A 23106-nucleotide genomic window follows, 5' to 3' on the forward strand; every position below is an offset into this window, starting at 1 on the left:
TTAATTTTTTTTTAAAATTAGTGTTTAGCCATGAAAATTACAATGGAATTTGAAAAATTTGTTTTTCTGGTTAGTGAATGTGTACGAGTGTCCGTCTGAGGCACTAGTCACGCGACTTTACGGAAATTTGAGTCGTGACATTTAACTAATACCATAATTAATCTCTTACTTTTACACTTCAAGTTTTTCACAACCAAAACGAGTACATTTTAACAAAAAATACTATTTGCAAAAATTATGGCCAAACACAACTCCAACTCTAAAATTCCAAAAAAAAAGTGAAAAAGTTTTTGGTTTCTATGTCCAAACACCTATTTAGCGTATAATGGATAATTAGTAGGTTCAAAATAGCCTCTTAAGTATCATTTATGCAGTTTTAATCCTTGAACTGTGAGATATTTACCCAAATTCTAATTATTAAATTTAATCGGAACTGTAAAAATAGAAAATATTTAACGGAAACTCTAACTTGGAAGTACAAATTTCTTATGTTATGTTACTTTTGATCTATTTTAAAAGTTTGGTGCAATTTTTTGAAGTGTTATTTTTTGGCCTATTTTTGTGTTCGGGGGAGTTTTTTGTGTTGCGTATCAAAGTTTTTCATGTCTTATGTGCAAACAAATTAGTGATCATATTAAGGAAATGACTCTTTTTTAAATTCGATAAATGTTAGTTGACCGTATATTTCATAATACTTCAATGAATTCTGAAGTATATCAAATTTTTATATCCAAAATAGTCAAACTAAGAACTAAATCTCCACTTTGTGCATGAAATATTAAGATGAATATTGATGGCAATATCAATAATCAAATCGGATATACTGCTTTTGGAGGGATTTCAAAGATGGTAGTGAATAATGTGATACTCTGGTAAGTTGAAACCTCCTTCAAGTTTCATTAAAGAACTATGGAGTATTAACCAAGGACTAAAATTAGTAAACGAAAGAGGACATAAAAGAATAAAGACTATTAATCAAGGACTAAACAAGGACTCTTGGCGATGCACCTTTTAGTTCTGACCTTTGATCTTCAAAAATATGCACTCATCACTTGAATCAAAATTAAACGTTCAATGAAATATTTTTCAATAAAATGAAAAATACATATTTATCACCTAATGATAAAACATCCAATATCATTTTGTCCACCCCACATCCCATGACCTTCAAACATCTTACTTTAAAGGTTGACATCTCTCTGGATCACCCCTACAAAAATTAATAATCTTGGTTTTTAGTTAAGAACTTCAATGAGCAACACCTTTCCTCTGCAACACACACACAAACACAAACACACACACATAGATGAAATAGAAGCTCGAGTCGCAGAAAAAGTAGAACCGTATCATGGTTTCACCCCCAGAAAGACAATCCAAGGTAAATTATAAACTTTTTGAGTCATCAACCCATGTTACTACAATGGAACAGATGATCAAATATCTGTTTCTCGCAAAAGGCAGAAAGAACAGCGGAAAATGGGGTAAAATGGAGGGAGGTACGTTGAATACTCGTTGAACTTCTGCTTCAGCAAAATAGTAATTTAGACAGAATTTGGTACTTGTAAAGTTCTTTGAGGCCCATGAAACTTCTTGAGTTATCAACAAAGGAAACTCCGAACCGTTGATCTTTAAAAGCCTTATAAGTAGGTCACCCAAAAGGGGAAAAGCAAGTGTGATCTACTGCGCTGGAGCAAGTTGTCTCAATTTAGCTTGCAAGATAACACCAGTTTCATCAGCAATACTTTTCTTCTTCGTTGCAACCTGCATTTGAACGAACAAATTATTGAATGAAGATGGTGATATCCGTAAGAAACAAAAACATAATAGGAGCTATTTGTTATCAAACAATAAACCTCAAGGACCTCCTCTTATTATCAACGATGTAACATATCTTAAAAAATAGGAAGATACTAGAGTAGATTCTTCCACTACTACGAGAAAGAAAAAAGATATATGTTGGCCTTTGGTAGTTAGATACTATACGATGGTAAAAGAATGACCAAGAGTACATAGTTGAAAGCAGGGTCATATGATAGCAGCTCTCCCCTTGGTGTAGTTTCTATCAAGCAAAAGCAGCAAAACAGCTTTCCAAATAAGTTGGGGTCGGCTATATGTCCTAACTGACCATATTTCTCAATTTAGGTTCAACTCATGTCATCATCATACCAAATAATAAAGTAGAAAGAATCAGAGATTTTCACCAAAAGGGACACTCTTTTTACCATCTGTTGTAACTTATGACTTTTTAGACCACAGTCTAAAGATTCCTTTTGAGAAAATTGAATATATTATGAGAAAACGTTAGACCGTGGTCTACAATAGAGAGCAGCATTCTCTAATCGCTACCAGCCCAAAAATAGTAACAGGTCACCTCCCCCATCCCACGAGAGGTTAGCACTTCTTTCAAGTGTGTGTAGAAGCAATTCTCAAGATGGTGAGAGATATTTCAGATAGACTGATGGAGGAGACGACATAGATGAAGAAGTACCCAGTGTTTTCGTGGTGACTGATTGTGGTAGATCCAGCAAATCTCTTTCTCATGTTTTGGCATAACTACCCTTGTCATGTTCTAGGATGAGGCATAAGAAAAATGTTTGAAGTAATAAACTCACTCTAGGAACCCCGAGGTCATTCAACTTCATTGCAAACATGAGAACCGAGAAGTATAAGCTTCCGCTTTAATGATACCACATCTCAGTTAAACCCAACTTCCTGATGTGAAGCTAAGCAAGAGCATAAGAAATGCAAGGAAAGAATAGAAGTAGTAGATAAGAAGTATAAGAAGGAAAACAAAGATGTGATAACTGAAGGAAAACCTGAATTAGAACAGTTGGCTCATAGAGAAGGGAAGAATCTGGCAAATCAGAGGAATAGAATAAAAATAAATCAATCATATGAAGGACTATAGATGCTGCAATTCATACTAATGGTAGGCCAGGTAAAGCCAGGATGAAACTTTAAATTTAATGATGGTTCCTCATGTCCAGTTTTAATATATTTCAGGTAGACCTTTCACAGGAAGGGAACTACGATAGCGGGAAGTATAAAAAAGAATAGATGTAGTTAGCACCGCTCTAAGGTCAGCTTAAACAGCTTAGGTTAAAAAAATTCAAATGAACATGGGTTAAACAGCTTGCTAAGCTATCTGCCATGTGATGAGGATAAAGACAACATATTCTTTCTCAACCACATTCCATTTAATGAGAAAAGCTGCTAAACACTCATAAATCTTTTTGCGGATACGAAAAGTCCAACTTATTTTTCTGAATTCTTTATGATACAAATTAACCTTATGCCAGTAACCACACTGTTTGGATGATTTCATCTTAACGAGTTAAGCAATGTATAGTGTGTACTGCCTGTGTGCATGTATATAGCACCTGTAAACTGTGAGAGGCCACTTGACATCCTCATTGAAACCCTTTGAAAAATTCTTTTTATTCATTTAATTTCCTCACATTCCAGACCCACTTTGTGGGATTACACTGGCTATGTTGTTGTAAATCTGCTCACATCAAATGCACTGAGTATAGACAGTTTGGGCTAATTAGATATATAAAATTTTACAAATCTCAAAAAGTCAGAAGTATCAGGCAGACAGGATTGAGATAGATGGGGTACTCAGTACAACAATCATGAAACCCTTGAGTAAGGCTTCTACCATGTAGAATTTACATTAAATCAGAACACAAATAAACTAATATAAACAGCTCAAAATTTGCCAAAAAATTCACTTTACCAAGTGAAAAGGAAATGGATACTTACATCAAGGAGCTGTTCATAATTGGACTTTAGCAGGCTGATTTTCCGCTCACAGTACTCTTTTCCTTCTGTCATAGTTTTCTGTTCAAATAAAGAAAATAACACAATCTTAGGGCTTGAACCTTCTAGCAATAGGACCATCTGGAAAGATAAAAGTATATGACTCCCCATAAATGAAATAACTGAAGCATAGAGTAACGAATATGTTCTTTTTGATAATGCTCCAACTATAGTCCCTTAGATTTGTAAGACATCACTTCATTTCTTTAAAAACAAAAGGTAAATAGATGATCCGGGAACTACATATAACATACTTCGCGATACATGAAAGATACATCTTTAAAGAGAAATATAACTTACTTAGACCTAGCAAGATCAGAAAATCTAGAATGAACATCCAACTATCTAAACTAAGAAAACCAAGTAACTAGAAATGGTACAAATAAGTGTCCACTAGACTTCATTTTCAGTCCAAACAGAAGATCATAACCATAGAAAGATATTTAGCATGTTGAAAGAATTTTCTGAATTAATCATAACTAAGTTGCTTCCAGCATATATTATAACGATATCCATTACACTTTCTTGGAAATTAAAGAAGTCATTAGCACAGAAGAAGACTCAAATCTCTGCAAAGATCACTCCTCAAACAGACAATATGAGTTATGAACTCCATAGAGAGAAAGAAAAAATACAGGAAAAGAATGTCTGCCAAGAATAACGCAGAATTAAACAGAGTCTCACGGTCCTCAAGAATCCAAAGCAAGTATGTCAGTCAGCACCAAGATAGATCACCAATGAACTTAGAATATACTCCCCTATACAACTCTCCTTCCATTTTGCTACACTTCAAAATGTTTGATATCAACATTTCTACACAAGTTACCCAACCTTCAAAAATACAGGTCCATTAAACTATTCAAGATATAACCTTCTGATATGATTTTCTTAAATCAATCTAAGAGCCCGTTTGGATGGGCTTAAAAAAAGTGACTTTTATGTATAAAGTGCTTTTAGAACTTTTAAGTGCTGAAAGTTATTTTTATAAATAAGCAGTTGAGTGTTTGGATAAAAGTGCTTATGCTGAAAATAAGTTGTTGATGTGTTTGGTAAATAAGTGCTGTAAGCACTTATTTTCTGTCAAAATGACTGAAATACCCTTAAAGCTGTTAATACCATAATAAGTTGATTTCAAAGATTTTTAAACTCTAAAGTTGATTCAAATCAAAAGTAATTTATATTTTAAAATCACTTCCACTATAAAATGTTTATTTAAGTTAATTTTTTATAAATACATGTTACTTAAGGGGGGTGCATGAGCTAAAAGAGACACTTATTTTGGAATGAAGGGAGTAATATCTTCTTGATTTCTTTCATTACTAGTGAAATTGCCCGCGCTTCGCGCAGGTACGAAAGACAATGATTTTACAAATTGACACTTTTGAATTTTTTTCTCCTTTTTTGGGGAAAGAAGAAAATAATTTCTCATGTAACCTGGATTAATCTTATATTTATTTGAATATTTTCTTTTCTTTTTCTCTTTGAGTTATACATTTGACTTCAATAACCATTCAATCCAAGTCTAGGAATAATAAAAAAGAAAAGTGCTAATACAACCGAAAGCACTCCACTATAAATACAAGAAGTGGAAAATATTCATATAATACAAGCATTAGAAATGTCACTAGCAATCATATCAAGAAACCCCATCCAATAGACATCATTTTGTTCTCTTACATCTTCGACATCTACATTGTTAGCTCAAGTTGTGCCAATATCATTAGAATCAACCGATGGAATATAGCTCTCATTCTCACATTTTGGAATGCATCATCCACATTGCATTTCTTTCTAATATAATTGTGAATGGCCATGGTAAGCAAAGTACGATGTCCCTTTGTGTGTAATGTGATAGTATGGCATGTCTCTCAAAATAGACCATCTTGCTTTCCAAACACCAAATGTGCTTTACTACATTTCTACAAGAAAAGAATGTAAATAGTTAAATTTCTCGATGCGTCCTTTTGGCTCTGGCATACGGTTGTCGGACCTTGCACATGACGAAAATTGACTAGGTGATATCTTACATTATTTCCTTTGAACGAGCCACGTATCCTTTCATGTGTGAATATCCTGCATCAACTAGATAATATTTGTTTCCGCGTGGATGTGGAAAGTTGAGCTCTTCTCTACGAAGGGGGGCCTCGGCAAATATACGACTATCGTGGAGTCGCTCCTTCCCATGACCCGTACAAATGTAAAACACATATTAAAATCAACAACGGCGAGAATATTTTGAGTCGGATAACCTTTACATCCAATATATGGTATCTCTTGACCTTTAACAGTAATCTAGCTTTAACATGTGCCATCGATTGCTCCAATACGGTCCTACATGAAAGTGGATGTAAAATAAGAAACTTGGGATCTATTTTTTCTCGTCGTTAAGGGGCAAGAAACTATCACAAAGCTTTTGTTATATAAGGGTAGTAAAGATACAATGCGGAATAACAAATTATCATAAGCAAGTTACTTACTTTAAAGAAAGGAGATATCTTTGTTTACATGACAGCATGAGCATCGCAACCATCATTATAATTTGGATGTGGTTCTCTTTACGCAAGCTTACAAACGGCCTTTAAAACACTATGAAAGTGTCTATGAACATCTCTTCAGAATGTTGAAAGATATCTTGTATCATTCGATTTCCAACTCCATGTGCACAAGTCGTATCAAGAATATACCTAACATTTCATGTATACATTCCACGAGTGGTTTAAGCCTATATTTATCGATTGTCATTGGATAGATCAATGAACACCGCCTTCTTGCCGGAAATTTTCATAACAACGAGTCTCGTTTTCCTAATATCTCTTGAATAAACTCATTTCCCGAGCGCATTGATGTACGTAAGGTTATTTTGCATAGGTATTTTCACAATACATCAAAATGTATTTACCCGTTATATGACATAAAGCCATCCACTCCTTCGCATCTTGCTCTCCCGAATCTCTTCTAGTTCTTGATCTTCGTCATCTAATAAATCACTTAAATGAGGAGATACCACATTGCTAATATCCCAACTCTCCATTTAATGAAATGAAATGGCACCTGGGTTAGTAAAGAATTTGAAATTTTTCCAACAACCCAATTTCAAGATTTTTAGAAACTCCATCGTTTCAATGCGCTTTTATCCAAAATCGTTTTTCAACCCCGCTGTGATAGCAACCGGGAAATGACAATTTCCGCGCAGCAGCAGTTTTTATGGGCTGATTGCGTTGGTTAAATGGGCTGATTGCGTTGCTATGGTTAAATGTTTTTATTGTTTAATGTTCGAACACTATGGCCGCGCGTGTGTAAACTTTACTTATTGCTTCTTGTTTAGACATTACGGTTATATCCCTAAATCTTATGGTTGTACGTGTAAACTTTATGTATTGTTAATGTTGTGTTGACGTTGTGGTTGTATCCTTAGACCTTATGGTTATTGTTGTTGTGTTGGCTTTAATGAATGTGGGAACTTTATGTATTGTTGTGGTTGTTTTTCTTTGATGGAATAGTAATTTGAGATGACTGCTGCTGCTGCTGGCTGCGCCTGCGGCTGCGGCTGCTGGCTGCACGTTGCGCGCTGCGCCTGCGGCTGAAACGATGGATATGAGTGCATTGAAACGATGGAGTTTCTAAAAAATCTTGAAATTGGGTTGTTGGAAAAAATTTCATTCTTTACTAACTTGAGTCATTTCCATTTCAGTTAAATGGATTGGGATATTATTAGCAATGTGGTATCTCCTCATTTAAGTGATTTATTAGATGACGAAGATCAAGAACTAGAGATTCGGAGAGAGCAAGATGCGAAGGAGTGGATGGCTTTATGTCATATAACAGGTAAATACATTTTGATGTATTGTGAAAAATACCTATGCAAAGAACCTTGTCGTACATCAATGCGCTCTGGAAATGAGTTTATTCAAGAGATATTACGAGGAAATGAGACTCGTTGTTATGAAAATTTCCGACTGAAGAAGGCGGTGTTCATTGATCTATCCAATGACCTAACTGATAAATATGGGCTTAAACCCACTGTGGAATGTCTATACATGAAATGTTAGGCATATTCTTGATGACTTGTGCACAATGGAGGTTGGAAATGAAGATGCATACAAGATATCTTTCAACACTGAGAGAACAGTTCATAGACACTTTCATAGTGTTTTAAAGGCCGTTTGTAAGCTTGCAAGAGATATCATTCAACCACATCCAAATTATAATGATGGTTGGCATGCTCACAAGCCATGTAAACAAAGATATCTCCCTTTCTTTTAAAGTAAGTAACCCGTTTATGATAATTTGTTATTCCGTATCAGTATCTTTACTACCCTTATATAACAAAAAAGCTTTATGATAGTTTCTTGCCCCTTAGAATTCAACGAGAAAAAATGGATCCCAAGCTTCTTATTTTACATCCACTTCAGACCGTATCGGGAGCACCGATGGCACAATTGATGTTAAATGTGGCATTACCGCAAGGCCAAGAGATACCATAATATTGACGTAAAGGTTATCCGACTCAAAATATTTCGCCGTCGTCGATCTTAATTACGTGTTTTACATTTGCATGGGTCAGCGGGAACAGAGTACCACGATAGTCGTATATTTGCCGAGGGCCCTTTGTAGAGAAGCAGCCTTAACTTTCCACATCCACGCGAAACAAATATTATCTAGTTGATGCAAGATATTCACACATGAAGGATACATGGCTCCGCACAAAGGAAATAATGTAAGATATCACCTAGCCGAAGCCTCTACAAGGTGTGTAACTCGACAACTGCGAGAGCCAAGAGGACGCATCGAGAAATTTAACTATTTACATTCTTCTTGTGTAAATGCAAGAGAGGCCATTACTCCGTGCTCGGGAAAGCAAAGACGGTCTATTTCGGTAGACATGCCATACTATCACATTGACACACAAAGTGGACATCGTACTTGCTACTACGGCCATTCACAATTATATTAGAAAGAAACGCAATGTGGATGATGCATTCCAACAAATTTCGAGAATGAGAGCCTATATTCCATCTGGGTTGATTCTAATGATATTGGCACAACTTGAGCTAACAATGTAGATGTCGAAGATGTAGGAGAACAAAATGATGTCTATTGGATGGAGTTTCGTGATATGATTGCTAGTGACATTTCTAATGCTTGATGCTTGTATCATATGAATATATTTCCACTTCTTGTATTTATAGTGGAGTGCTTTCGGTTGTATTAGCACTTTTCTTTTTTAGTATTCCTAGACTTGGATTGAATGGTTATTGAAGTCAAATGTATAACTCAAAGAGAAAAAGAAAAGAAAATATTCAAATAAATATAAGATTAATCCAGGTTACATGAGAAATTATTTTCTTCTTTCCCAAAAAAGGAGAAAAAAAATTCAAAAGTGTCAATTTGTAAAATCATTGTCTTTCGTGCTGCAAGGCCAAGCGCGCAATTTCACTAGTAATGAAAGAAATCAGAAGATATTATACTTCATTCCAAAAAAGTGTCTCTTTTTTCTCATGCATCCCCAAGTAACGTGTATTTATAAAAAATTAACTTAAATAAACATTTTATAGTGGAAGTGATTTTAAATATAAATTACTTTTGATTTGAATCAACTTTAGAGTTTAAAAATCTTTGAAATCAACTTATTATGGTATTAACGGCTTTTTAAGGGTATTTCGGTCATTTGACAAAAATAAGTGCTACGACTTATTTACCAAACACATCAACAACTTATTTCCTGAATAGATAAGCACTTTTATCCAAACACTCAACCGCTTATTTATAAAAATAACTTTCAAAGACTTAAAAGTTCTAAAAGCACTTTATACATAAAAGTCGCTTTTTTTAAGCCCATCCAAACGGGCTCTAACTTTTCAATTACTATGTTTATGTCCTTTCACTACACCAATATAATTCATAAGTAATATGAACTCCTTAAATTCCATGAGAAATCAAACACTTACATATAAAATAAAAAAGCGTGATATAAGAAATAACTACACACATGAAGAAAAAAAAGTTCACTTTAGTTTTAGTTGCATACTAAAGAGGCATCTCCCTATGCTCACCCCATCCTACATCACCCTCGAAACAAACCACCACCACTAAGTCACCAACCACCAAATATAACAAAAAAAAAAAAAAAAAAAAAAAAAAAAATCATAATGCTAGATTGAAGATTGTAAATTTATTAACTCAATTAGGCAGAAATAGACAGCAATCCGAAGGTCTCAATTACAGATAAATACAAACCTCAACAAAATATCCAGTGCCGACATCTACCAAAACCTTATCAGCATCATCTAGGGTCCCAGGCACATACAAAGACGCCGTTAAAGGAACCAACATTTTCTTCCCTGCACAAGAAAACCCAGTTAAAATAACCAAAACCCAAATCATAAATTTCACAATAAAGTCCAAAGAACACTCTTTTCACCTAATTCCTCCCAGTAAAAAAAACAAATCCCAAATTATAAATATCATAGTAGAGAAAGAAAAAAACACTCTGTTACACCTAATTCCTCCCAGTACAACAACAACATACCCACTGTAATCTCACCAGTGGGGTTTGGGGAGGGTAGAGTGTACGCGTAGGCAGACCCCTACCTTTGGAAGGTAGAGAGAAGCCTGTTCCGATAGACCCTGCCTGTGAGAAAAACAAACCAAAGCAGTCGGGAAAAAGAAATGACAGAAGCAATGGCATTACACGGTATAAAGCATGACAAAGCAGTCTGAAAAAAAGGGACAATATCACAATACCATAACTACCACAAAATCATACAATAATCGAATTACAAGAAACACAGATACTAACAAACCTAATTCTTCCCAGCAAAAAAACAAAATCCAAATCATAAATTTCACAACAAGGAGATGCAAGGCACTTGAAGAACTAGCTATCTTAGAGCAAGCAACAGAAACCAGGGTTCCATCTCAGCTAGAAAAACAAAAGTTTATTAGCCTGAAACTTGAGTTGGAAGTGATTGCCAAAGCTGAAGAAATCTGCTGGAGACAAAAATCAAGATGCCTTTGGCTGAAAGATGGGGACAAAAATACCAAGTATTTTCACTCTCTAGCCAACTCACATAGGAGGTTCAACTCTATTGATAAGCTCAAAATTGGCAATGTTATTACAGAGGACAAAGATTTGATCAAGGGGGAAATACAGAACTATTACCAAGAGCTATACAAAGAACCTGAAGAATGGAGGCCAACCACCAACTTTGAGGATGTTGCTAGACTTTTGTGGAAGACAGTGAGGGACTAGAAGTTGCCTTTGAGGAAGAAGAAGTTCATGCAGTCATTCAGTCTTTTGCACCGGATAAAGCCCCAGGGCCAGATGGCTTCACAATGGCATTCTTTCAAAAATCCTGGGAGTTCATAAAGCCAGAAATCATGGGTGCTATCAGTCACTTTCACCAACACAATTATATGGTAAGATCATGCAATGCCACATTCATCTCCTTGATCCCTAAAAAGACTGGTGCTATGGAAATGAGGGACTTCAGGCCAATAAGTCTCATTGGTAGTGTTTATAAAATAGTTGCCAAACTTTTAGCAGAAAGGTTGAAGAAGGTAATTGGGAAGCTGGTTTCCAGTCACCAAAATGCTTTCATCAAGGGAAGACAGATAACTGATGCAGCCTTAATTGCTAATGAAGTTTTGGACTGGAGGATTAAAACAGGAAACCCTGGGATCATGTGCAAACTTGATTTGGAGAAGGCTTTTGACAAGATCAATTGGTCTTACCTGACCTCCATTATGAAGAAAATGGGATTTGGGGTAAAATGGCTTAAATGGATCAAATATTGCATCTCCACAGTCAAATATTCAATTCTGATTAACAAAGGGCCCGTGGGTTTTTTCTCTCCACAGAAAGGAATCAGGCAAGGAGATCCACTTTCACCTTTCTTGTTCATCTTGGCTATGGAAGGTCTAAGCAAGATGCTGGAAAAAGCTAGACAGCTGCAATGGATACAAGGGATTTAGTGTGGGCACAAATACAGGATACACAATGACTATCTCACATTTACTGTATGCTGATGACACACTGATATTTTGTGAAGCAGAGAAGTCTCAAATCCTTTATCTGAATCTTACTCTGATGCTTTTTGAAGCATTGTCGGGATTGCACATCAACATGTTGAAAAGTATAATTTATCCAGTCAATGATGTTCTTAACATGGAGGAGCTGGCAAGTATTTTGGGGTGCAATATAGGATCTCTTCCTAGCACTTAGTTGGGCCTACCTTTGGGTGCCAAATTCAAGTGTCGTGATATATGGAATGGGGTGGTGGAGAAATTTGAAAAAAGGTTATCCAGATGGCAAATTCAGTATCTCTCATTGGGCGGAAGGCTCACACTTATCAGTAGTGTTCTTGATAGTATACCAACCTATCTCATATCCTTATTCCCCATTCCCAAAAGGTGCTAGATAAGCTGGACAAGATCAGGAGAAATTTTCTATGGGAAGGGAATAGCAGCACACACAAATTTCATTTGGTAAAATGGGACAAAGTATTGCTCCCAAAGTGCAATGGAGGCCTAGGAGTCAAAGATTTGGCAATTCATAACAATTCCTTACTCATGAAATGGCTTTGGAGGTTTGGCTCAGAGGATGATGAAAGCCTCTGGAAGAAGGTGATCGTAGCTAAACATGGTAAAAAGGACAATTGGAGCTCTAACACTGTACTTTTACCTTATGGAGTTGGGCCATGGAAGTATATCAGTAAGCTGGGTTCTGAGTTTTCTCATGAAATCCACTTCAAGCCTGGCGATGGTGTTCATATTAAGTTTTGGAAGGATAGATGGCTCAACAATACATCTCTCATGGAGGAATACCCCAGCCTCTTCAACATTGCCAGAGACAAGGATTCTCAATTGCTCAAAACAGGATCAACAACAGTTGGGATGTGCATCTCAGAAGGTCTGTACAGGATTGGGAACTTGGGAGTCTGATGGAAATGTTAGCAAAGGTGGAAGCTCACAACATTGATGAAAGTGCACCAGACAAGTTGAGATGGGGAAACAAAGGCACATTCACAGTGAAAGAATGCTATAGGCAGCTATGTTCTCATAATCAACTGCCTGATATATGGCCATGGAAGCTAGTATGGAAGACTAAACTGCCTACGAAGATTAAATGTTTCAGCTGGGTTATACTAAAGAATGCATGTCTTACTCTGGACAATCTGAATAGAAAATGCTTCCAGTTGGACAACATATGTTATTTCCGCAAGAGCACTCAGGAGACAGTTAACCACCTCTTTCTACATTGCCCACTAGCTTATGGCCTTTGGAACATGTTCCTATGTATTTTTCAGTTAAGCTGGGTGATGCCACAAAGTTTGAGAGAAGCCCACATGTCTTGGAGTTTATGGATAGTTGATAAGACCATCAGGAAGGTTTGGAATATGATTCCTGCTGCAATTTTTTGGTGTATTTGGACTGAGAGGAACAAGAGATGCTTTCATGATACCTCACTTCCTATTCAAGCTCTTAAAGCCAAATGCTTAGTTAATCTTTTTTGCTGGACAATGTTGTCCCCAGTATCTAATACTGAACATTTCTTAGATTTTATTAGTACTCTAACTTTAGAAGGAACCAATGTATAGGGGCATGCAATTCTTTTTTTTTTTTTTTTTTTTTGCCTATCTGTAATTACGCCCTGTTATTATGCATCTACTTGATGCTTTTCTAATGAAACATCTTACTTCATCAAAAAAAAAAAATTCACAATAGAGTCAAAAGAACACTCTTTCACACCTAATTGACTAATTCCTCCAAGTAAGAAACCAAAATCCAAATCATAAATATCACAATAGAGTAAAAAAGAACACTCCTTTACACCTAATTCCTATCAGGGTGTTTTGCAGAACAAGAGGGATAAGAACCAACACACACACCCAACCCCCCCTCCCCCCCCCCCCCAAAAAAAAAAATTAATTTCACAATAAAGAATCACCCTTTTACACCTCCAAGTTAAAAAAAAAAAAAAAAAAAAAAATCCCAAATTATAATTATCATAATACTAAAGTCTTTTACACCTAATTCCTAAAAGGATGTTTTGCAGAACAAGAGGGACACGAACCAACACTTCTCTTTTACATCTACTTCCTAAAAAGGTATTTTGCAGAACAGGCAGGACATAAATACCAAAACCCATATCATAAATTTCACAATAAAGCCAAAAAGAACACTCTTTTACACCTAATAAGGTGTTTTGCAGTACAAGAGGGACACAAACCAACATTTTCTTCCCTGAGCAAGAAAACACAGTAAAAAACCCAAAACCCAAATCAGAAATATCATAATAGTTAAAAAAAACTCTTTTACACCTAATTCCTCCAAGTTTTAAAAAAAAAAAACCCTATCACCAATTTCACAATAAAGAACACCCTTTTACACCTCCAAGTAAGAAAACCAAAACCCAAATCACAATTATCATATTAGTTAAAAAAGAACACTCCTTTACACCTAAATACCAAAAGGGTGTTTACAGAACAAGCAAAACATAAATCATAACTAAATATCATAATAGTAAAGAAAGAACACTCCTTTACGCCTAATTACCAAAAGGGTGTTTAAAGAACAAGCAAAACCTAAATCATAACTAAATATCATAATAGTAAAAAAAAAGAACACTCCTTTACATCTAATTCCTAAAAGGGCACTTCCTGAGCAAGAAAACACAGTAAAAAAATCAAAACCCATACCACAAATATCATAATAAAGCCATTTACACCTAATTACCAAAAGGGTGTTTCCTGAGCAAGAAAACACAGTTAAAATAGCAAACCCTAAATCACAAATATCATAAAACACAGTAAAAAACCAAAACCCAAATCACAAATATCATAATAGTGAAGGAAAAAAAGAACACTCCTTTACACCTAATTCCTAAAAAGGTGTTTCCTGAGCAAGAAAACATTAAAAATAGCAAAACCCAAATGACAAATATCATAAAACACAGCAAAAAAACCAACACCCAAATCATAAATATCATAAAACACAGTTAAAAAAAAAAAAACCATATCATAAATTTCACAATAAAGCCAAAAGAACACTCTTTTATACATAATTACCAAAAGGGTGTTTGGGGATACTGACCTTGAGGTCTTAGAGACAGATCTTGAAGGGCATTAGATGCAATTTCAAGACGAGTAGTTGCTGTACGGATGTTATTGAGACTATCTTGAAGGAGATTAACTTCAAGATCAGCTTGTTCTTTCAATGCTTTTAGTTGATCAACACTCATCTTTTCTATTTCAAGTGTTCTTCCTCCACTGCCAGGACTTGCCATTTTTAGTATTTGCCCTTCTTCTTGAAAACCCTGTACTTATGATTTATGAAGAGTTCAGCTTATTTGAGTAGTTTTTACTTCTTCTCGAAACCCTCTCTGTGCTCAAAGTGTTGAAAAGTTGAGCTTATTGGAGTGTTTTGCGTCCTCTGTTGGGCGAAAGTGCACAAATGAAACTTAGGGGTCTCGTTTTTTTGGGGGCTTTAGGACTAGTATGCACTCTTCCTCCCTGTATTATTTGACCACATTATTAAAAATGTATATCCTAAATTATTTATTTATTTACAAACTAAAATAAAATTGATTAGATTTTTCTCATCTTACCTAGTAAATGTTTTTGAAAATAATTAAATATATTTATTAGAGAGATAGGAGTAACGTAGTTTTCCTTTCGGATAAAAAAAGAGTTCACTTAGCTATTTACACATCCCTTGAAAAATTACTCACTCCAAGAAAAAAAAATATGTAAATTGACTAAATAATTGCCTAATTAAATAGGCATTGAGATTTGATCACATAACATTTAATAGGGGAAAATTTGAAAAGATAAGGTTAATTATTTCTTGGTTTAATAAGTGGAAACTTTTTTTGACAAAAAAAAAAGGTTAAGTGAACACTTTTTTTATTCGGAGGAAGTACTAAAATATATCTTTTATTTAGATTTTTTAAGGGAAGTGCAAAAGGTAAAGTAACCGAGTAATATGGGACGAAGGGAGTATATAGTATTTCGTTGCTTTTTACTCCCTATGTTTCATAATAAGTGGATTTTTTAGGCTCATGCACGCCCTTTAAGAAATTGCTTACTCCTAGAAAATTAAGAATGTTTTTATTAACTTACCCCTAATCAAGTTTTACTACTTTCTAATAAAAATGTAGTTAATGAATCTTGACTATTTAAATAAGGATAATCTTGGAATAATCTGCTCAAAGTCTTCTTGAAATCCTAAAACACTACTTATTTTTAAAAAAAATTGAAAAGCCTAAAAAATCATTTATTATGGAACGGAGGGAGTAGTTTTTACTTCGCACATGTTCACTTTGACACTTAAAAAAGTAGTAGTAAATTTTTAAGGCATAATACATAAACAAACCTTTAAATTTGACATCGGCTGGAAATAATACATAAACAAACCTTTAAATTTGACATCAGCTGGGCATAATACATAAATAAACCTTTAAATTTGACATTGGCTGGGCATAATACATAAACAAATCTTTAAATTTGACATCAGCTAGGCATAATACATAAATGAACCTTTAAATTTGACATCAACTGACAAGTATGTCTTTAACTGAAATACAAGACAAATGGCACTTCAACTTGTATAAAGTTGAACATGTAAACGCAAATATTGAAGTGTCACTGATATGTTGGAGGTGTCTAGATGATCATTTTGTAAGTTAGAGTTTTCAAAAAAGTGGAGACCGATTGATGTCTCTTTTACAAGCAAGTTGAAAAGTTGAAGAAGTCTTGCAAAAGGCCAAATTTGAGAGCCCATTTATGTATGATGCCAATTTTTAAGAGTCTTCCTATAAATTATGCTTTAGAAATTTAAGTTTGAATACTAAATAGTTTATGTAGTTATTTAATGTGACAAGTAAAAAGAAAAATATATTTGAGTATAAGAGATAAGTAAGAAGAAACGGATGGAGTGATTGAGTTACGAAGGAATTAGTAAGGTTAAATACGACAGTCCTTAAACTTTTTGGAATATTCTATCTAACCACATAAATTAAACTTATATCCACTTGAACACTAACCTTTAACTCGTGTAATATTGAATCACTCTTTAATAACTTATGACTCGTATCACCCAATCATGTATTATGTAGTTGCTTCCGCGCTGTAATCAAGTAATTAGAGTTTACGTCTTGCTCTTTTGAAGTTTGAAAACTCTATAGAGTAGCTAAAATTACACAACATAAAGAAACCTTACAGCTCAATATTTTCAGGGGTAATTAGTCTTCCAAGTGACTTAATGGCTCCATGACAAATCAGAAGAGATGAATAATTCTCAGGATAAAAGGGAAGAAAAATAAATATCATTCTTGTTTCTCTTGTATCAACAAGTGAAAAATATTTGCTAAATTTTTAAGCTTATTCATTTCTATAGACTTCTGGTTTTAAATAAATACTCCGTCTAACTTACTTCATTGCAAACTTTACTATTGCTCAAGAAAGAAGTGATCACAACTATTTAAGAAATCAATCTGTCTCTGGTCAGTTTTCAACTTGTTCTCCATCATTTTGCCATATATACATGAAGTAGACCATCCTCCATGAAAAAGGAAGATTTTGCTTTAGCACAAACTGCAAATTTTTGGCAGTCCAATATACTATTAAAAACACCCTCCCAGAAAAAGGATAAGACAGAAACAGAAAATGCCTCTCGACCCCTTAAGTTTTCTGCAATGCACAGCTGAAAACACATGTTAAACAGACTGTATCTTAAGAGCTTAAGGCCATTTCAGGAGGTAGAGCACCGAGTCGATCGAGAGAATTTCACTCCTAGCCCAGAGAGAAAGAGTATGTTTCAGACTAGCTATAGGAAGTAGCTGGCCACGGTCTTTGACACATCAAGACTCACTAGGAATAACGTTAAGGAAATGATAGACCTCTTCTTCATCGATGACTCCAACATCCGTTGAACAAACTGAACAACATACATGTTTAAATGTCTCGCCCGTATCAGAAACCGCTTCAGCATCAGAAGATCCACGCCCTTTCTTACCCCTCTTTCGTTTGCTTCCAAGCTGTGCCACCACTTGTTCACTCTTGATCTTGCAATTGACCACAAAAATTGCTCGATACTGTGTAACATTCTTTTCATGCCTGCATTATCAAGATTACATCAATTCTAAATTGCAGATATATTATCCCACCCACTAAAAAGCTACAAAAAGGAGCAAAGAAAGCTCGCATCAGACATAAAATGCACCAAAGGCACTTTCTTGATTGAACAACAGATGAATTATATGCTAATGCAGAGCAGCGGTCATAAAAATCAGATGGTGAGTCAACAGGATTTCAGTTCACGGATATGTTTGGTATGGAGGGAACTATTATCCAGAAAATGTTTTCCAATTTTTCCATGTTTGGTTGATCAAAATGTTCAGAAAATATTTTATCCAGGAAAATAAGTTCCTTAAAAATGAGAAAAATAACTTTTCTAATGAAAGTATAAGTTCCATAGGTGACATTCCAAATTCATTGTCTCCTCCCCACCCACCCAATGCCCGCCCCCCTCCTCTCTCCCGACCTGAATCCCCAACACCCCATCCCCACCCCCACAATGTTTTGCTAAATTACCCACCCAATGCCCCCAACGCCCACGCCTTGACCATCCTGCCACCCCTGAACCCCCACTTCCCACCCCCATAGCATTTTGCTAAATTACATATAAATGCTCTTGCGGTAACTCTAACTTACCAAACACTAGAAAATAAGTAAGAAACTCATTTATTTTCCAAGAAAACATTTTCAAGGAAAACAATTTACTTCATACCAAAACACACCCTACAAGTGGAATAATAATAATTAAACTGGGTAATCACGTAAAGATGCATTAGTTTGACGTATAGTAAGAAAATGATACGAAAATCTGTCCTCTAAAATGCATCCAACTCCGCAAAAAGTCAATTTCTTTTTTTCGAACATGTATTCAACTATTATTAAAACAAGGATGAAGAATGAGTCTCTTTACTACTGTTATTGCACTATTGACCCTCTTGTTCAGAGCTAAAAATGAAGATCCATTTTGTAAATGTCAGATTTAGCAAGATCTCTAGCACTTCAAGTTCAGGTTTACAGGGATTCAGCAACACAACTAGCAAAAGAGAGGTTTCCGCATTCAAATTCAGATTCAAAGAGATCAGATATTTCTGGCTGTCAGGCAACAGAAACTTTCAACTTGCGGTTATCTCTTTCCTAAAGTGAAAGAAAACCAGAGAAAATGGAAGAATCAAAATGGGTTTATGGTTCAGCTGGTTCTTCCACTTTGGCTAGGTCAAATAGATTGGATTGCTTCTGGCTAATATTCTTTCCCAAAGTGAAAGAAAACCAGATTTCAGAGGTAAGAATCAAGAGAGATTTGATCGCTTGTCGTGTTATTGACCAACTCTGACTGGATAACTGGCCAGTTCCTTTAATGAAACTTCTCTAGACTTAAGTATTTGATCATTTCTCTATTAGTCTCCTAAAATCTATCCGAAGTCAAAAACTATATCCATATATCTTCTTTCCTTTCTTTCCCTTTCTTTAAATTAAAACCATTCACTTAGGGGTTGTTTGGTTGCTGGTTAGAGTTTTTCAAGTGATAATAATGCAGGAATTAGTTATTCATGTAGTATTAGTTATTCCATCTTCTATCCTGCACAAAATAACACATAGATTCCCCTCATGAATTATACATATATTAGTTATGAAGGATTCTAAATTGCTAACAAAACACCGTATTTGGGGTGTTGAGTATACATAGCAAAAAAACGCTACCAAGCATGGTACAAGTTATGCAGGATCTAATACATGAATAAATCACTTCCTAACCAGCAACCAAACAACCCCTTAACAATCGACAGCCAGACAAACCACCTTGAAAGACCCTTCTTATTGATACTTAATACCATCTCAAACTTAAAACAAGATTTTCTGGACATAACAACATCATGTTGTTTATCCTATAATATATGTGCTGATTGAAATGTTCAATGCGACCTATCTCCTGTTCATGAGAGATTGAGAGGCTCTTCTCATGTTCTAGTTAAAAATTGACGTCGACCATGTTACAGAAAAGGAATGATTTTGCCAAGCATACCAGCGTAGCACACAGATCAGACAAACCCCTTAACCGTACAAACCCAGAACACCGTGACAGCAACACAAGCAAGGAAACGGTGTTAAATGAGTATTATCCTAAGTTCATGGAAGGAGTCAAGAAACTCAAAAGACTGAGCAGATGGATATAGATGATTATACAGCCTACACAACTCAATCGGGTTGAACATAGTTGACTGATTGATTGGTTGAAGAAGATCTAAAAATAGATACCAACAATTCCAGTAGTAAAGTAACAGAAACAGGCAATCAAATATATTGTTTTTTATATTCGAATATATTCTAGAAACAGGAAAGGTCATACCTTTGGCAATCTAGACAGAGTGTGGTAAAACAAGCTGGACAATTAAGGATGGCATCAGAAGTACGCCCACCCCTTTTCTTTTGGACCCAGAGTTCATCTTTGTGATCAAGTTCTTCATCATAAAATTCTGGCTTGACAGAGTAATCTATCTCATCATCAGAAGAAACTGACAAAACAACAAAGTAAATACAAATTAGAGAATAACCCCATATTACACTACAATAATCAAGGGTGCATCCAGGTATAAAAAATGGGTCACGTGAACACATGGTCACCCGACTAAACTCGGTATATTATGTATATATTCCGTAAAATATATCTAATATTAACTAAAGGAACACATGCTCAAACTAGACCGAATGGAGCACTGGCTATGTGCTACCTCTAATCCCTTAAGGTTGTGGGATCGAACCCTACTAAATGCACTTTTGCGTATTTTAAAAAAAAAAAAGAAAAAAATTCTAAGGTGAACTCATCCTCTTGAAATCTTGGATTCGCCTCTGAAAATAATACAACAAGAATGTTTCATCCAAAGGGAAACTTTCATATCTCAACAGTCCTGATGATTTGGCTTTTGGATTGGACAGTATAAGCAATGAATTATCCTCTATACAACCGAAAACAGAAAATATTAGGAAAAAAGGGATATTGGGGAGTCCATAGCACTAATTGGTACAAAATCAAATTGGAATATTCAGGGTTGCTATATTATATGATCTGAATTTCTAACACGTGACTACTCACATGAATGGCCATCAAGAACCAAGTGGTTTAGCTGATTTTAGCAAAATTATTCATGAACTAGATTAGTGTTACGACCCAAGCCCGTGACACGTATTGTCCGCTTTTGATCTACGCCCGCATGGGTTTGTCTTTTGGGCTACGCCACATCGAGCCCCAAAAGCGTGTGCAACATGTGAATTTGAGTTATACCTTATAAAGCTCTTCACTTTCCTCTCTATTCCGATGTGGAATTCGCCTAGAGTGTCATGTGCACCTCATCTTCAGAAATTGTTAGCCTAAAAGCCTGTCAACCCTACTTGACCTGCCCTCGGGCCGCCTCCGTTAAGGGCGTCATAGTTAGTGGTGCATTTTAGCTTCTCTAATAACTAGTTAAGACTGTATACAACAACAACAACAACATACCCAGTGTAGTTAGGACTGTATCTTTTTGATGTATGAAGCAATCCTGTTTTAGCTTAGCCTTTAGACTCTTTTTAGTAATTCCTTCTCTGCTGTAGTTTTTGTTAAATTTCAGTGAGCTCCAATTTCAGATTGTATCAGAAGGTTAAGTTTAATTACATTAAGAAATTGGAATATCAATTCATCAATCAACTATGCCTCAATTCAAACTAGTTCGGGTGTCTATACGACTTTATATATATGTCCATTCCAACTCTGTTCACCAAATCATACAATTATTTTGCCCTACAAACTACTGCAATCCTCCTTCCTTTTCTTTTTATGACCGTGGTGTCCGAGTCAGCTTACGAGTACCTCGACAAATTCCACCGGATACTTGATAGATCCCACCAGCACGGATTAACTCTATCCACAAAGGCTTGGTAGATAGGATGAAATGCCCTAGTGTTTTTTGCCTCTGCTGGGAATGAACCTTAGATGACAAGGTCCTCAACTCACTTCACTGACCACTAGGGTGTGGGTGCGCAATCCTCCTTCTCTTATTCGAGTTTCCAAGCTTATCTAAAGCTCATAATGGTGAAGTTACATTAAAAAAGAAACTACTCCCTCCTCCCCCTGTTTGGATGGTTGTTTCCCGTGGTTCATTAATGTATTGTTTTCTATGAAACCTATTTGTTTCCATTGTTCTTAAAAATTATGTTGTATGGTGTTGCAAACAGAACCCACGGCACTCGTTTAAATATCCACGAAAGCTCCAATTTTTGTAAACTAATGGGATTTGATGGTTTTTGGCGTGATTACGTATTTCATTTTCCCATTATACCCCCACCCTCCGCCACCCACCCCCTATCACACCCGCCCCCACCCTACCACCCTAGCACCACCCACCCCCAACCCTCCACCACCCCCACTACCCACCCAATTACCACCCCTATCCACAACCTACTTATTTTTTAAAGTTCGTATTTTATCCTTTATCTTAGTTTTATTAATATAAATTAAACTAGTTTGTAATCGAGGGTTAAAGATATTTTAGTAAACTTACATGTTATTATACAGTACCATACAGTCAAACCAAACAATAAAAATGTTATGAAACCACAACAAACATACAATCTATCCAAACATTGATTAATACAGTACAATACAATACAATACTATACAATATGATATTGTACATTATGAAACCATGGGTAACGACCATCCAAACAATTTGGACAGTCAAATGATATTTTCTTTGACCATAAGGTTTTCAAATACTTTCTAAATATGTGATTTTTATTTCAAGAAAGTTAAAAGATTTTATGTCTGAATTCACACCAAATATTAGTTAGTTTGACCCTCGTAATCCATGAAACATGAGAATCTTTCTTGGGACAATAAATGTTCCATTGGGGTTTAGGTAATCATGAAAAAACTGGTATTGATAGGATGAGAAAAGATATGTTTACCTGTTTGCTGTGAGTGAGATGGTGATTCTTCTCCTTCTTCTTTATGTTTTTCTTCTTTATTGTTCATCTCTCTCTTTGTCTCCAGTAACGGTGTATGGGTTTTAGTAGAAACGTTAATGCTAATTTAGTGGCAAATTTTAACTAAAAATGGTTCATTAAGTTTGAACAATGCTATACATTACCAGAGCCCTAACGATTTATTAAAGGAGTTAATTAATACTATGTGACGTAGTTTGAACAAGTTTAAGAAATATTTGTGGTCTAAAAT

The 23106-nt window shown here is 35.4% G+C and overlaps 2 protein-coding genes across 3 annotated transcripts; both read right to left on the reverse strand.

Annotated features, from left to right (window-relative positions):
* Nucleotides 1-1063: 1063 nt before the first annotated feature.
* LOC132032947 (prefoldin subunit 5) lies at nucleotides 1064-15182 on the reverse strand. 2 transcript variants are annotated; one of them, XM_059422763.1, is made up of 4 exons: nucleotides 14917-15182; nucleotides 10060-10163; nucleotides 3766-3843; nucleotides 1064-1761 (listed from the first exon to the last, which is right to left on the reverse strand). In XM_059422763.1, exons 1-4 carry the CDS (start codon nucleotides 15107-15109, stop codon nucleotides 1678-1680), a joined length of 459 nt encoding a protein of 152 aa, XP_059278746.1. In that variant the 5' UTR covers nucleotides 15110-15182; the 3' UTR covers nucleotides 1064-1677. The 2 variants fall into 2 exon arrangements, with proteins under 2 accessions (XP_059278746.1, XP_059278747.1); XM_059422764.1 differs by lacking the exons at nucleotides 1064-1761; nucleotides 3766-3843; nucleotides 10060-10163 and adding an exon at nucleotides 13806-14067.
* Nucleotides 15183-17254: 2072 nt separating this feature from the next.
* On the reverse strand, nucleotides 17255-23014 carry LOC132032949 (uncharacterized). Its single transcript, XM_059422765.1, has 3 exons — nucleotides 22839-23014; nucleotides 20245-20410; nucleotides 17255-17939 (listed from the first exon to the last, which is right to left on the reverse strand). Exons 1-3 carry the CDS (start codon nucleotides 22903-22905, stop codon nucleotides 17684-17686), a joined length of 489 nt encoding a protein of 162 aa, XP_059278748.1. The 5' UTR covers nucleotides 22906-23014; the 3' UTR covers nucleotides 17255-17683.
* Nucleotides 23015-23106: the final 92 nt, after the last annotated feature.

The sequence above is a fragment of the Lycium ferocissimum genome, chromosome 10 (genome assembly GCF_029784015.1).
Source record: "Lycium ferocissimum isolate CSIRO_LF1 chromosome 10, AGI_CSIRO_Lferr_CH_V1, whole genome shotgun sequence".
Taxonomy (NCBI): Eukaryota; Viridiplantae; Streptophyta; class Magnoliopsida; order Solanales; family Solanaceae; genus Lycium; species Lycium ferocissimum.

Coding starts and splice junctions, on each gene's coding strand:
- LOC132032949 (XM_059422765.1), bottom strand. CDS start 22,905: ATGAACAATAAAGAAGAAAAACATAAAGAAGAAGGAGAAGAATCACCA. Junction 20,411..22,838: donor ATCTCACTCACAGCAAACAG/GTAAACATATCT, acceptor TTGTTTTGTCAG/TTTCTTCTGATGATGAGATA. Junction 17,940..20,244: donor CTCTGTCTAGATTGCCAAAG/GTATGACCTTTC, acceptor TTGATAATGCAG/GCATGAAAAGAATGTTACAC.
- LOC132032947 (XM_059422763.1), bottom strand. CDS start 15,109: ATGGCAAGTCCTGGCAGTGGAGGAAGAACACTTGAAATAGAAAAGATG. Junction 10,164..14,916: donor TCTGTCTCTAAGACCTCAAG/GTCAGTATCCCC, acceptor TTTCTTGTGCAG/GGAAGAAAATGTTGGTTCCT. Junction 3,844..10,059: donor GCACTGGATATTTTGTTGAG/GTTTGTATTTAT, acceptor TTATTTGAACAG/AAAACTATGACAGAAGGAAA.